We start from the raw sequence: 13,780 nt of genomic DNA on the forward strand, positions 1-13,780 counted from the left end.
TGATGGATGTGGGGGGGAGGGGGGGATGGGCATGAAGGAGGGCACTTTGGGGATGAGCACTGAGTGTTATGTAGAAACTAATTTGACAATAAACTATTTGTAAAAAAAAAAAAAAAAAAAAAAACAGTCGCATCAAAAAGGTACAGGAACCAGCCTGAAAGGATTCTCAATATATCAAAGGACTGATAACACAAGCTTCAAAATAATATTGTATTGACTGACATACACAGATTATGGAAACCCTGAGTTCACAATGATGCTCTTAACAGAAAGCCAGAGGGAACTCATTTGCCACCTCCTGAGATATCTTTTAAACTAAATCTTTACTTTGAAAAACGGCAAAGGGAAGAAAAGAATCCTAAAAATAATTATATTCCAGGGTAAACCAAAACCCAGCTGAAGGCAGGCTCCAGTTGCTGGCTTAATGTAAGAAGAAAATGAAACCATAAAATCATCTTTGTGCAACTCCTCCAGAAAGGGAAGCAATGTAAGCTATCAGCTGGTTTTACCCCCACCTGGCACAAGGCTGGGAGGTATTTAGACACGTACACAGTGCCAAAGTGACATGCCACAGATCCCTTTCGGCTCAAGGGGAAAAACACAATTATATGACAGACCAGTTTTATCTAATGTTGACACATCAGACATCACTTATCTATGATATTCTAGAAAAAGATGTTCAACATCAGTCCATCATGCCTTGACACAGGACTTCTAGTTAGTAGAAAATTCAGGAGTTCAAATATCTCTAGAAAACTGGGTAAATGCAGAAAACAAAACACTCTACAAGACAGCTTGCCTAGTTTCTTCACTATAGGGCATCCTGTTCTAGATTTGAGGCGAATTAAAGAATTTAAACAGCCAGATGCAATGTGCGGTGGATGCTGGACTAGATTCCCATTTGGACAAACCAGAAGGAAAGAACATTATAGAAAAATTGGGAAATATGAACTGGGCAAAACATAGTCTCAAGGAATTATTCATTTTAATTGTGATGACATTACTGGCTACAAGAGAAAATTCTCAGGTTTATAAGATGCACACCATTTTTTCTAACAGGCTAAAACTACAAAACAAAATACCAAACAAAAATCCAACTAATGCAGAGCCAATAGAAAGATCACATAGAGGAAGAAGACCACGTCTCAAAATGACTAAGGACAAGTTAAGGGTTTGAAAGAGAATTTTAAAAGGATTGCACAGATTGCAAAAACCCAGTCATGATTTAAAATTAGATAGCATTTCCACATACCAGCTAGGGAAATATGGCAAAAATTCAAACAATTTTAACGTCAGACAATATTAAATATAGTAAAAACATCAGTTATGCAGAGGACTGAATTAGGGGCATGGGGTGGAGAAATGGCTGTCTGCTAACCCAACAGCTGGTAAAGCCGCAATGAAGTTAGTGTGGCTAAATGTAGCATCAAAGCCTGGAACTTAGGGGACAGGGGCTGAGGGCAGATGAAGCCTGGAGTCTGGGAGCAAGGAACACAGACAGGAGAATAAGGTAACTGCTACATCGTTATCTTTCCCTTCCTTTCTCCCCACGGTCTATGCGGTCCGCAGGCTTGTTCAAATAACTACTATGGCAGCCATCAACACCCAAAAGGGCTACAACACGTTCCTGTCAATGCTGCTATTCACTGATCACCCCTCACTCCAAGGACAAGCCCTTATCATCTAGAACCTGACGGCCCACGGTAATTAACTTATCTGCACCTAGTCATATTTGCTTACCTGGCAGAGAAGAGCTCTAGCTGGCTTATGAACTTTTTTTTTTTTTTTTTAAATCAGCAATATGTTGCTCTTTACTTTTTTAGGAAATTCTATTCCAGCGGCAAACTGGCTTAACTACCGATACAAGTTATCCAGTGAATAACTTTCTCATCTTCTGAAAGAAACAATATTAGGAAATAAAAATGGAGAGTTTAAAAACAACTGTGTTCTTAATGATCAAATACATTCAAATGACGTGGGTTAGTTGTGTTGAAAAAAGACAAAAGTGCAGCTCTGGCTGTAGTGGGTATCTCAGTGCCGCGCTGGCCTGACTCGGCTCTGCTCTGGATGAGTGGCAGCAGGACCTTCCCTCTCCTGATCGGGCTGCCGGCCAAGCCCTGAGGGCTGAAATTCAACCTCCCTGAAGTGCTTAACACAGGAAGCTGACTCTAAGTGGGTATAATTTCCTGCCACCTCTTCACTCTCACCTTTGCTTTTTGTTGTTTTTAACCTCCTTCTCTCATAACATCCATCCCATACAAGTGAAGGAAGGGGGAGACCCCATCTCTCACTAAGGCTATAATGCAAAGCTAGCGCCAGCCATTAGGGGGCAAGGTCGAGCCATGCCAAACCACCCCCCAAAAACTGCACATCTTGACCACTGGCACCGGCAAAGCCACAGGGCAATTTCGAACCAAGCCCAGGTGTGGCACCGCTAACACTTGGGGCCTGGATTACACATTCATGGAATCCACACCCATCAGCATTAGTCATCTACAATGTCCTGAATTTTTGACTAACCACTTCCACTTAATCACTAAGCAGAGGCACATTTAGGAACTAAGCCCCACTCCTCCAAAAAAATCCCCTGACAAGTCACAGGAGCTACTGACCTAAGTGCAAGTTTCACTTCCATGAACCGTGTCCAGGTGCCTAGTGTAACAGGGACTAATTCAAAGGACTCGTGGCTGGAGTTTGGAAATCAGTGTTCTTATGTCACTAATGAGCCTGGGGGGCCCAAGGGAGCATATTTAAACACCTAAAGTGACAGACTAACACAACTATGAACGTATAAGAAGGTTGATGAATTATATTCAACTCGATGGTCTTTCCCAAGCTGAATCATGATAGATGACTTCATCTGGACCCTTCCTATTTACTTCTCCAGAAAAAAACACTGAAGTCAACACACCCGTTTGTTCAATGCCCACAGCATATAGAAAATTTGCAATCAACAGTGATGTAATTTTTGTTCACTAGTAATCCCAACATATTTTACCTTCATCTTGTTCAAAAAGATAACCTATGAAATTTTAAAACTCCTTACAAGATGTTTTTTAAGTGAAGAAATCAGTATGGAGGGAAAATGTGGCCAGAAAACATTAGATGAAGCCATGCATGAGGCTGATAAACACAACACTTACCACTAAGGTTATGTGTACTTGGTAAGGGCAGGCCACAAATTTGGCTCTGAGCAATCTAGCAGCAAAGGAAATAAAAAGGAGAAACATGACCAGTTCCGTTATTCATACTGTCCACATGACAATTTTTCATGGAACTGAAACCTGAAATCATTTCTCCATTTGCCCTCCGAGGTTCTTGGTCACGTACTTCTTTTGGAATTAAATTTCTGTAGTGTTCATTGTGCACCTTGAGCCCTTTGCCAATAACAGGTATCTTATGACAATAATGTACCTGTACTATTTGCTTACAAAGAAATAAAATTACTATCTGGATTCCATACAATGTTTGGGGAGAAAGCATCAGGGCCAGGGAGTGTCTTATGGGTCACGTATCAGTGACATCACTATAGTCATTGTTTTAAGACTTCTAAAGTAAGGGGCGCCTGGGTGGCTTAGTCGGCTGAGCGTCCGACTTTCGCTTAGGTCATGATCTCGCGGTTAGTGGGTTCGAGCCCCGAATCGGGCTCTGTGCTGACTGCCAGCTCAGAGCCTGGAGCCTGTTTCAGTCTGTGACTCCCTCTCTCTCTGACCCTCCCCTGCTCGCGCTGTCTCTCTCTCTCTCTCTCTCTCTCCTAGAAATAAAAACCTTAAAAAAAAAAAAATTAAAGTAAGACACAGGGTTTGCCGTGATATTTTCCTGGACTGAAATCTCTAGCTATAGTTTTTGCTGACAGCACCAAACAACATGCATGCAAACAATCAAGCATATTTAAGTAACACATGGTGATAGATTCAATACAATAAATTTCCTTGAATCTTTTGAAGACAAGCTGAAAACAAAAAATGAAAATGGTCCCAGTATTTAACATCTGGGCCCCTAAGGAGAATCAGAAGCAGCAACACCATTTATGCAGCATCTATTAAATGGCAAATGGGAGTCCATATATGTATGTATTTTACATATACTGCCTTCAGTCTTCAAAATAATTTTAAAATGTTAGTTGTGGGCCTCAAAGTGGGACTTGAACTCAGGACCCTGAGATTAAGAGTCTCATGCTCTTGTTGACTGAGACAGCCAGGCGCCCTTTATTTTTTTTTTTTTATTTTAAATTTATTTTTATTTTTGAGACAGAGAGAGGGAGAGCAAGCATGCAAGCGGGGGAGGGACAAGGGAGAGAATCCTAGGCAGGATCCACACTCAGCACAGAGCCCAATTCTGCTGACAGCCAGCTCAGAGTGTGGAGCCTGCTTCAGATTCTATGTCTCCCTCTCTCTCTGACCCTCCCCTGCTCACACTGTCTCTCTCAGAAATAAATAAAAATGTTAAAAAAAAAAAAAAGAGGCATACAACTTTTTTCTATTTGCAAGGCAATGCAACTATCACCACAATATAATTTCCACCACTAAGTAATTTGGTGTGCTTTCCATCACACCGAAACAAAGCAAAAACAGAAAACAAAGAAAAAAATGTGTACCCATCAACAGTCACTCCCTTCTCCCTCCTGGTTCATGGCAATGAGTAATCTATTTTCTCTATGGATTTTTCTATTCAGGACATTTTATATACATAAAATTTTTTTTTTAAGATTCTATTTGTAAGTAATCTCTACACCCAACATGGGACTTGAACTCACAACCCTGAGATCAAGAGTCACACGCTCTACTGACTAAGCCAGCCTGACACCCCACCATATAGGTGGAATTTTAAAAGCAAATATATTTTGTGAGGCCATCAGGTTAGGTACCACAGATAAACACAGGTTAGGTAGCAAATATAAATACCTGAGATGGTTCATGTAGGTAACAAGATAAACATTCCACCACTAAACAATATCTGACATTTACCGTATGAATAGTACACTATGAATGCTTTAAGCTCATAGTTTTTACCCTTCCCCTCACAAATATACAGAGGAGAAATGGTGTTTATGTGTGTGACATACCAATGGGTTACCCGTATGTGACTAAAAACTTTCTGTTGCTACAGTTTCCTAAATTACTAATGGTTAATCAAACATAGCAGTTCACCACAGTGATAGGCAGGCACAGCTAGGTACCTGAGTTAGAACTCCGTCTCTCTCTCTCTCCCTCTCTCCCTCTCTCCCTCTCCCTCTCTCTCTCTCTCAGGAAACCCAATGAAACTGCAAGCCAAAGAAACAGATACAACCTGTATTTTTTATTTATTGTTTAGTAGTATTCAAGTATACGAATGAGCACTTCATGAGGAAGGAAGAAAAGAGCAGTGGGTGAGCATATGACTCCCTGAATCTGCATGTTTTCCAGAATCAGACCACCTAGGCCACTTTACCACTAAACATCTATGTCATCTTCAGCAGTCATTTTTTCCTCTCTTTTCCCATCTGTCAAATAGGGATATGAATGCATATGACTGCTTTTTAAAATACAAAGCTCTTATTAAGAAAATCTACAGGGGCACCTGGGTGGCTAAGGTGATTACGCATTTGACTTTGGCTCACATCATCATCTCATGGTCATGAGTTGGAGCCCCGCTTTGGGAGCGCATAAGCCCTACTTTGGGCTCTACACTAAGTGTGGAGCCTGCATGGATTCTCACTCTTTCCTTCTCTCTCTCTCAAAAATAAAAATAAATAAGGAAAGGGAAAAAGGAAAAAGAAAAAAAAATAGGAAAAAGAAAAAGAGAAAAAGAAAGAAAAAGAAAGGCGCCTGGGTGGCTCAGTTGGTTACGCGTCTGACTTTGGCTCAGGTCATGATCTCGTTGTATGTGGGTTCCAGTCCCACATCAGGCTCTGTGCTGAGAGCTCGGAACCTGGAGCCTGCTTCAGATTCTGTGTCTCCCTCTCTCTGTCCCCAACTCCCAACTCCTGCCCACCCTCTGTTTCGTTCTCTCTCGAAAATAAACACTACGAAGAAAAAAGTTTTTTAAAGAAAAATTATCCTTAGGGGTGAATCTGACTTCAGCTCAGGTCACGATCTCATGGTTCATGGGTTCAAGCCCCACACTGGGCGCCACGCTGACAGTGCAGAGACTGCTTGGGATTCTCTTTCCCTCTCTCTCTGCCCCTCCTCTGCATGCACATGCGCTCACTCTCTCCCCCTTTCTCAAAAACAAACTTTAAAAAAAAAAAAAAAGAATGAAAGTCTACTTAGTAAATCCTGGCAATAATAATTATATTTCACTCTTACTAATAAATCACCCAGAACACCTCTAAACTGATGGAGCCACTTTGGTCTGTAACTTTTGGCATGTGTTGAAGAAACTTCCAGAAGGAACAGACAAAACAGCGAAATTCTCCATGATGCGGCACATTAACCCTTAAATGCAATGATAAGTTCAACTCTGAGAATCTGAAAACCAGAAACATCATTAGCTGGTCTGCCCCTCTCTTAGCTCCAACTCCCCTAGACCCACCATCAAACCTATGAAGCCACACTTGGTCTAAGGGAAGAGTATAGCTGTTAGAAATCTTCCAACAGCAGCAATCTGCTCTTTCTGGCTACCAGAGGCAAAAAGTAACAATTCAATAAAGCTAAAAAGGAGTTGAGCAGCCTGATGGCCAGTGAACCCACAGGTCTGAGGAAGTGCTGAGCTTCCCCACAGTGCTAACAAAACAGCCTCCGAAGTGACTTTCCTCTGCCTATGCTATCATCACGTGTCATCCTAAAACTGTCACCACCACACTCCCCCCCCCAACCCGTCCTCATTTGTGGGATTTTCCTTTACATTAATTATCCCTATGGGGGCACCTGGGTGGCTCAATTGGTTAAGCGTCCAACTTTGGCTCAGGTCATGATCTCACAGTTTGTGGGTTCAAGCCCTGCATCAGGCACTGTGCTGACATCTGAGAGCCTGGAGCCTCTCTTTGGAGTCTCTCTCTCTCTCTCCCTGTCCCTCTCTCTCTGATCTTCTCCCTCTCAAAAAATAAGTAGAACATTAAACATTTTTTTTAATTTTAATGTTGTTGTTTGTTTTTAATTTATTTCTTTTTTTCTTTTAATGTTTTTATTTTTTTTTTGTTTTGTTTTATTTTTTTATTATTTTTTTTGTTTTTTACAAATAGTTTATTGTCAAATTAGTTTCTACATAACACTCAGTGCTCATCCCCAAAGTGCCCTCCTCCATGCCCACCCCCCCTCCCCCCCCACATCCATCAGTCCTCAGTTTTTGTCAGCATTCAAGAGTCTCTCATGGTTTGCCTCTCTCCCTTTCCCCCACCATTTCCGCCCTTCTTCTCCCCCTTGTTCCTCCGTCAAGTTCCTCCTAATCCTCCTATACGTGCAAACATATGATATTTGTCCTTCTCTGCCTGACTTATTTCGCTCAGCATAACACCCTCAAGGTCCATCCATGTTGCTACACATGGCCAGATTTCATTGTTTCTCATTGCCATGTAGTATTCCATGGTATAGATAAACCAGCACTCTCCACAATAGCTAAAACATGGAAAGAGCCTAAGTGTCCATCAACAGATGAATGGATCAAGAAGATGTGGTTTGTTTTTAATTTATTTCTGATAGAGAGAGAGCACCCGCAAGCAAGCGAGCAGGGGAGGGCCAGAGAGACAGGGGGATACAGAATCTGAAACAGGCTCCAGGTTCTGAGCTGGCTGTCAGCAGAGCCTGACGTGGGGCTCGAACCCACGAACAGTGAGATCATGACCTGAGCCGAAGCTGGACGTTTAACCAACTGAGCCACCCAGGTGCCCCTAAAAATTTTTTTTAAATAATAATAATTATCCCTATCATCTTTGTTCACTGTCATGGTAAAATCATTTTTCTTCATAGTAACTGGTTTGGAGAATACTCATGAAAAAACTAACTCTCAAGGAAGGAGAATCCAAGTGTCAGCAAATTTTCCTCTTTTGCATCACGGTCATAAAAGCAGTAAGCTTCCTCTTCAGTTTCTATCTACTCTTGACACTCAAATACAGCATGGAAAAGAGGGGAGGGTATTTGCCATGGTTTCTCTACTGTGTGAATGTAGAAGCTAAGGTGAAACCACACACAATGAACCTGCCAGAAGCTCCATGTCAACTGCAGGCAGGTATCTCCTAGGGTAATACTTCTAAATACAGGCAATAAAAAAACCTCTTCTGCTCCTCGGATACATGCTGTAGCCACAGTAGAGACCCCAGGGAGCAGTGTTAGCACGAATTATAACTCCCCAGAAATTTTCAGGGTGGCAGGAGGTGGGGTGAAACAACCACCCTGAAGTTCATGGCACAAAATAAAGTTAATGTAAAGAGCCCATTATCTATGGAGTGACCTTTCTAAGATTTAAATCACCTAACCCATATCAAACACTGCAACCAAATGCCAAAAAAACTACCAGTTACAATGGAACACTCCATACCATTTAAAACAATGGGGCAGAAACATATATACTGACGAATGCACCAAGAGGCAGAAAAGAGAGTGTGTACATTCATGTACTTGGGGTTTTTAGAACAAAAACATTTAAAAAGCTGCAAGGAAATACTTCAAAGGTCTTACCAGTGGACCACTAAGGTGGAGAATTTTAAGAGTACAAAGAAACAAAATGGAGAATTTCACTTTTTTACCTCTCTCTCTGAAGAATCTAAATGTTATAATGGTAAAACTAAAACACCTGGAGAACTGCTGCGATCTGAAATAACTTATCAGCCTAAGCATCGTTTCTTTATAAACACTCTGCCTTCTTGCATGAATATCCATCAATGTAACTAAACAAGAAAGCCAACTAGAGGACTTGTATTATTCAAGCTGCATAAACTGCTATGTAAAACCGAAAAACAGACTTGAATTCAGTTTGGCACCTGACCAGATTTCCCAGAAAGTCTAATAATGCTTGAAAATAAAGGAGAGAATTAAATAATGCACTAATAAAAGATGTCACTTCCTAGCTTTACCTTTGGTCATAAGAAACAGGAAGGCAAAGAGTCACGAAACAAATCCGTGCATATCCTAGAAACAGTCTACCATATTTAGAGAGGAAATTGAGCTTTCTTCTTTTATTATTTCTTGATTAAAGCATCACTGTGTCTTACCTGATCACAAATCAGTTCCCACTTTTTCTCATTATCATACTGCCGCAGTAACCTGGCTTTGTCAGGGGGTAGGTTCATAGCATTCTGTAAAAAGAAAAGAAAAGAGATAGGTCACATTCCACATCAGGCTGCTAACGGGTAGCTAACTCACAGGCAGACCAAAGAATACTAGAGTGGGTCTTGTATGACTTCTGTACAATTCCTAGCATCTAATTAAACCAAAATGCCCTACAGAAGTCATTTAAACATCAAATCATTTTGATTAGACTAGAGACATCTGAGGTGGTCTGCTTTGAACTATCAGACTTGCATTTCATCAAACATAATGCATTATTTCTTCATTTAATAGTAGGTTCCCATTCTACTCAGTCATTGAGAATGTATGATCCCAATTTCCTTTTAAAACACTGCAGCCCCACCAGGTACACAACAGAAAACACCAAAAGGAAACTCAATGACCAGAACCACTTACAGACAACATTTACTGTCATAGATTATTTTAAGTCAAAGAATTAAAAAAAAAAAAAAAAAAAACCCTGAAAACAGTGCAAGTGGCTTTTGTTACCTCTGGGAGATGACATGTGCTAACATTAGCAACCATGACTCTCAGGTTAGCCGTATTGTTTATGAAGCTGGGTTTGCAGTGAGAAACCGACCTGGAGCTAAAGGAGATGTCTAGACATCGGAACTCATACAGACCTCCTTCTGTCAATACAGCACACCTCCCGTAGTGTTGGTCATGGATTTGCGCCCACATTCAAATGTTTTTAGTCCAATATCCCAAATGACCAATTATACACTTTTTCAAGATACTTGGCTTGGGTCTGAGGTGAGATCTTTGGCCACAGAACAGGGCAGAGTGAGAGCGCTCCAGAAGGAATTCATATCCACTCCCTTGGCCTCCCTAAAGTTTCCATGCTGTAAACTAAGCTAAATAGTCAATTAATGTCTTAGGTCTTAACTGCCTATGTATCCCCTCATAACAATGCTTTAAATCATAACTATCCCTAAATTAACAATACAGATCCTTGCCTGGGTCAGTATTTGAGTAGACAAACCCAAAGGTCTTCAACTTTTAATGCTAGAGCCCCTAGCTCTCTGAAAGATATGGCCTATAGAGAAGCAATTCAACATGCCTCAGTTACTGTCTCCTATCATTCAGTGGAATAACTCTAATAGAGGCAAGGGTGGATCAGTTACTCTGACTTAATGACAGAGAACTTTGATAATTTTGACAGACACAAGTCAAGCATTTTCCTTTAAACTCAATTTAGCATCCAGAGTGGTATGCCTAAGGAAATGGTAGTTGTAGACCACCTACTAATTTGAATCCAATCCATCTGAATCTAACAACTGGTCTTCAGACCATTACAATTTGTAATTGCCCCCAAAGCTGTTAACATATACAGAAGAGTTGTGGACTTCAGAGTTTTCAATAGTACTACTAAGGATTCTCCATAAAAGTAGCAAAAATGGGGAAATGTTTTCATATCACCTATCTCCATAGACTATCTATGGGAACTAGAAAGAAAAACAACTACTTGTAGTTATTTGTAACTACAGTTTTACAATGTCAAAGAACCACTCTTGGGATAAGACGAAGGAGAATTCCATGTCTACCTTTCTGAGGGGGAACCAATGTTATTGACCATTAAATAACCAGCACATCATTGCTTATGTGTACCCTAGAGATGGATTATTTCCTCCTAAACTGATTTTGACCCCCAAATTAATACTCTTGGGCGTAATTATGCATTAAATGAAAACAGTAAGATTATGAGGTAAGTTAAAGGAGTTTTTCTGAGTCCTTATTAATCTCTTGAGATATAAAGGGGATAAGAAAAAGAATGTCTGAACTCCTCTAAAGTGTTAGGCACTGTATGAAGCACTTCACATAATCTCATAAAAATCCTTGTAACAAGCTTATTAGATACACTTCTCCCCAATTTATATATGGGAAAGTAGACTTGAGAGAACTTGGTTAACTTGCTCGAAGTTGTACAGCTTTACAAGAGCACAACAAAACCTAAATTTGGTCTGTTAGACTCCCCAAAATAAACAGTAAAAATGCATCTTTTTTTTCTTTTTAAGCAAAGCAAAATAGTAGTAATTGACTTTCCATTAGTACTCTACCAGACACTCAAGTAGAATCAACTTGCAAACACTGCTGCAGGAGTTAGAGGCAGGCCCTGCTACTACTGCCTTTCTATCCAAATCAACTTTTATTTCAATTAAAGTCTTTCACTCAACAAGTGTTTCTGAAGCACCATCCTTATGCAAGCTCTCTACTACATGGCTCACTGGGGAACCAAAGAGATATGGTCCCCACCAAGCCTCACAGTATGGTGGGGGAGATACAAATGAAAGGAATTCATCTTCTTCAACTCCGTGAAGTCCTGACAGAGATTATAGAGGGCAACTTTAGAATGGACCATCTGAAAAGATCCCCTAGGAAAAAGTAACAATTTAACTAAAAATGAGAAGGATGGAGCTAGGTCAAGAGTAGACAACAGCATACTGGGGAAAGGAAACGGGGAAAAGGTGCTAAGCCAGGTAACTGCTTGGCACATCAAAAAGCCACAAGATAGTCCTTGTAATTGGAGAGAAGGTAAGAGACTGAATGAGGAAAAGATGAAGCTGGTGAGCTAAATTAAGGCTGTATCATGCCCAGCCACGTAGGCCAGGACAAATACCTTTTATTTTACCCAAGCCATTGAGGACTCATAAGGAGAAGACAACATAAGCAAGTTACATTTCACAAAGATTATCCTACATGTATGTGGAGAACTGATTAGAAACAGCCAAAGTGGAAGCAGAGGCCAGTAGTTCAAATGCATGATTGTGGCTTGGACACGCCAATGACACAAATGAAGTAAAGTGGACAGATGTCGAAAATATTAACTGAAATTGTCTGATTAGATTTAAGCGCTAAGGGAAGATGTCACAAATTAATACTATGCTTCTGCCCGGAGTCACCAGGTAAATGGTCCATCCATTTAAAGAAAGGAGCAAACCATAAAAGGCAGCACAGTTCTGGAGGAGGTGGTGAGCTATGCAACTTCTAAGTGACCCCTTTTAGGTCGGAGATAGCTGTAAGAAATCCTGAAGAATAGTCAAGCAAGCAAGTAAACACATGAATCTGAAGGTCAAGAAGTCGTCTCTATCTTTCTGAAAGGGAAGAGTCATAATAAGTGTTTTTGAGCTTGCTGGCTAGTTACTGTCTGGAAAAGATGCTCAGCGTCAACAAACCCAAACGAGTACTGCACTTGATCATCATTCACCAGGCATCTGAAACAACCTCTTCCACGGGTCAGCCCTCAGAACTGCTCAGGCATACAGTGCACATCTTAATAATTCTACAGGGACCAAGTAGCAGCAGCTCTATTCAAAAGCAGGCACTCCACAGAGGCCTGGCTAGAGTCCAGGATGTTGTGATTAGCTGGTAAGAACTGCCCTTAAAACTTTTTTAGAATGAACTCATTACTTTTGTATTGCACAAGGCAGGACTCCAGAGTTCAAGCTAAACATTTGGACAACTCTACCTCATCTATACTTTGTGTTATCTGTGACATGGGACTCTCTGCTCCTTCCTTTCATCCATCGGTCCATCCAGTATTTACTGGGCTTTGACTATGGGCCAGAATATGTGCACTATAGGAATAGAAGAGATTTTAATCATGAAGTTGCTGCACTCAAGTACATGCCAAACATCCAATGAAGACATAAGATATTTGAGTTGAAAAGTTTAGTGGACATTAATTATTTCTCAAGTGTACAAGTTCCTAGCTAAAATAAATTAGAGCATCCAAGAACATTCTTTTTGTAGAGAAATGTCACTTTCCTTCCTTTCAACCAGCCAAACTTTTAAGAATCAGCTCAAATATCATGTATCATTAGAACCTTCCCCCAACAATTCCAAGACAACATACCCTCTTGGGCTCCAACGGCCTGGTACACATGTCCCCATTATAGCAACTCACACACTCTAATAATGTTTGCCAACCTAAATTCCCCATTGGACTCAGTGCTTCAAGGACAATTTCTTCCATTAATCCCCAGTGTCTAGCACAGAATATAGCAGAGTAAGCACTATGCAGGTTGCTAATAAATGAAATGCAACGTAACTCAGTAACACTGTTCAGTCTGAAAATATCTTCACTGACATAGGATTTGTGTTTCAGCCATTTAAGTCTATACACTAAAGAGTGCTTCTGTTTATTATGAAACCTCAATGATAATGTCTATTACTCGTTAGTAATTATCTTCCAAACAAGAATTCGTGGGGGGGAAAAAAATCTTCAAGGTCAACTTCAGCAACAATTCCCTAAAAAGAAAAGTGACATCATAGGCTTTCTTCTTCCACACATAATAAATCACGGAACCAGAACCTCATTTTGTTTTGTTTTTATTGCTGGTAAATTCATTTATTTTTTTTTAATATTTTTATTTATTTCTAGGAGAGAGAGATAGACAGAGTGAGCAGGGGAGAGTCAGAGAGAGGGGGAGACACAGACTCTGAAATAGGCTCCAGGCTCTGAGCTGGCAGTCAGCACAGAGCCCAACACGGGGCTCGAACCCACGAACCGCGAGATCATGACCTAAGCAAAAGTCGGACACTTAACCGACTAAGCCACCCAGGCGCCCCTATTGCTA

General features: G+C 40.7%; 1 protein-coding gene across 4 annotated transcripts in view; it reads right to left on the reverse strand.

Annotated features, from left to right (window-relative positions):
* FMNL2 (formin like 2) overlaps window positions 1-13,780 on the reverse strand; it is a 319,145-nt gene that overhangs the window by 129,177 nt on the left and 176,188 nt on the right. For all 4 annotated transcript variants that reach the window (XM_039219406.1, XM_039219404.1, XM_039219407.1 and 1 more), the window contains exon 2: window positions 9,128-9,211. In XM_039219406.1, the coding sequence (XP_039075337.1) occupies window positions 9,128-9,211 (84 nt within the window). The remainder of the gene's footprint in view (window positions 1-9,127; window positions 9,212-13,780) is intronic.

This window comes from Hyaena hyaena, unplaced genomic scaffold (assembly GCF_003009895.1).
Source record: "Hyaena hyaena isolate Hyena2069 unplaced genomic scaffold, ASM300989v1 scaffold_817, whole genome shotgun sequence".
NCBI classification, from domain to species: domain Eukaryota; kingdom Metazoa; phylum Chordata; class Mammalia; order Carnivora; family Hyaenidae; genus Hyaena; species Hyaena hyaena.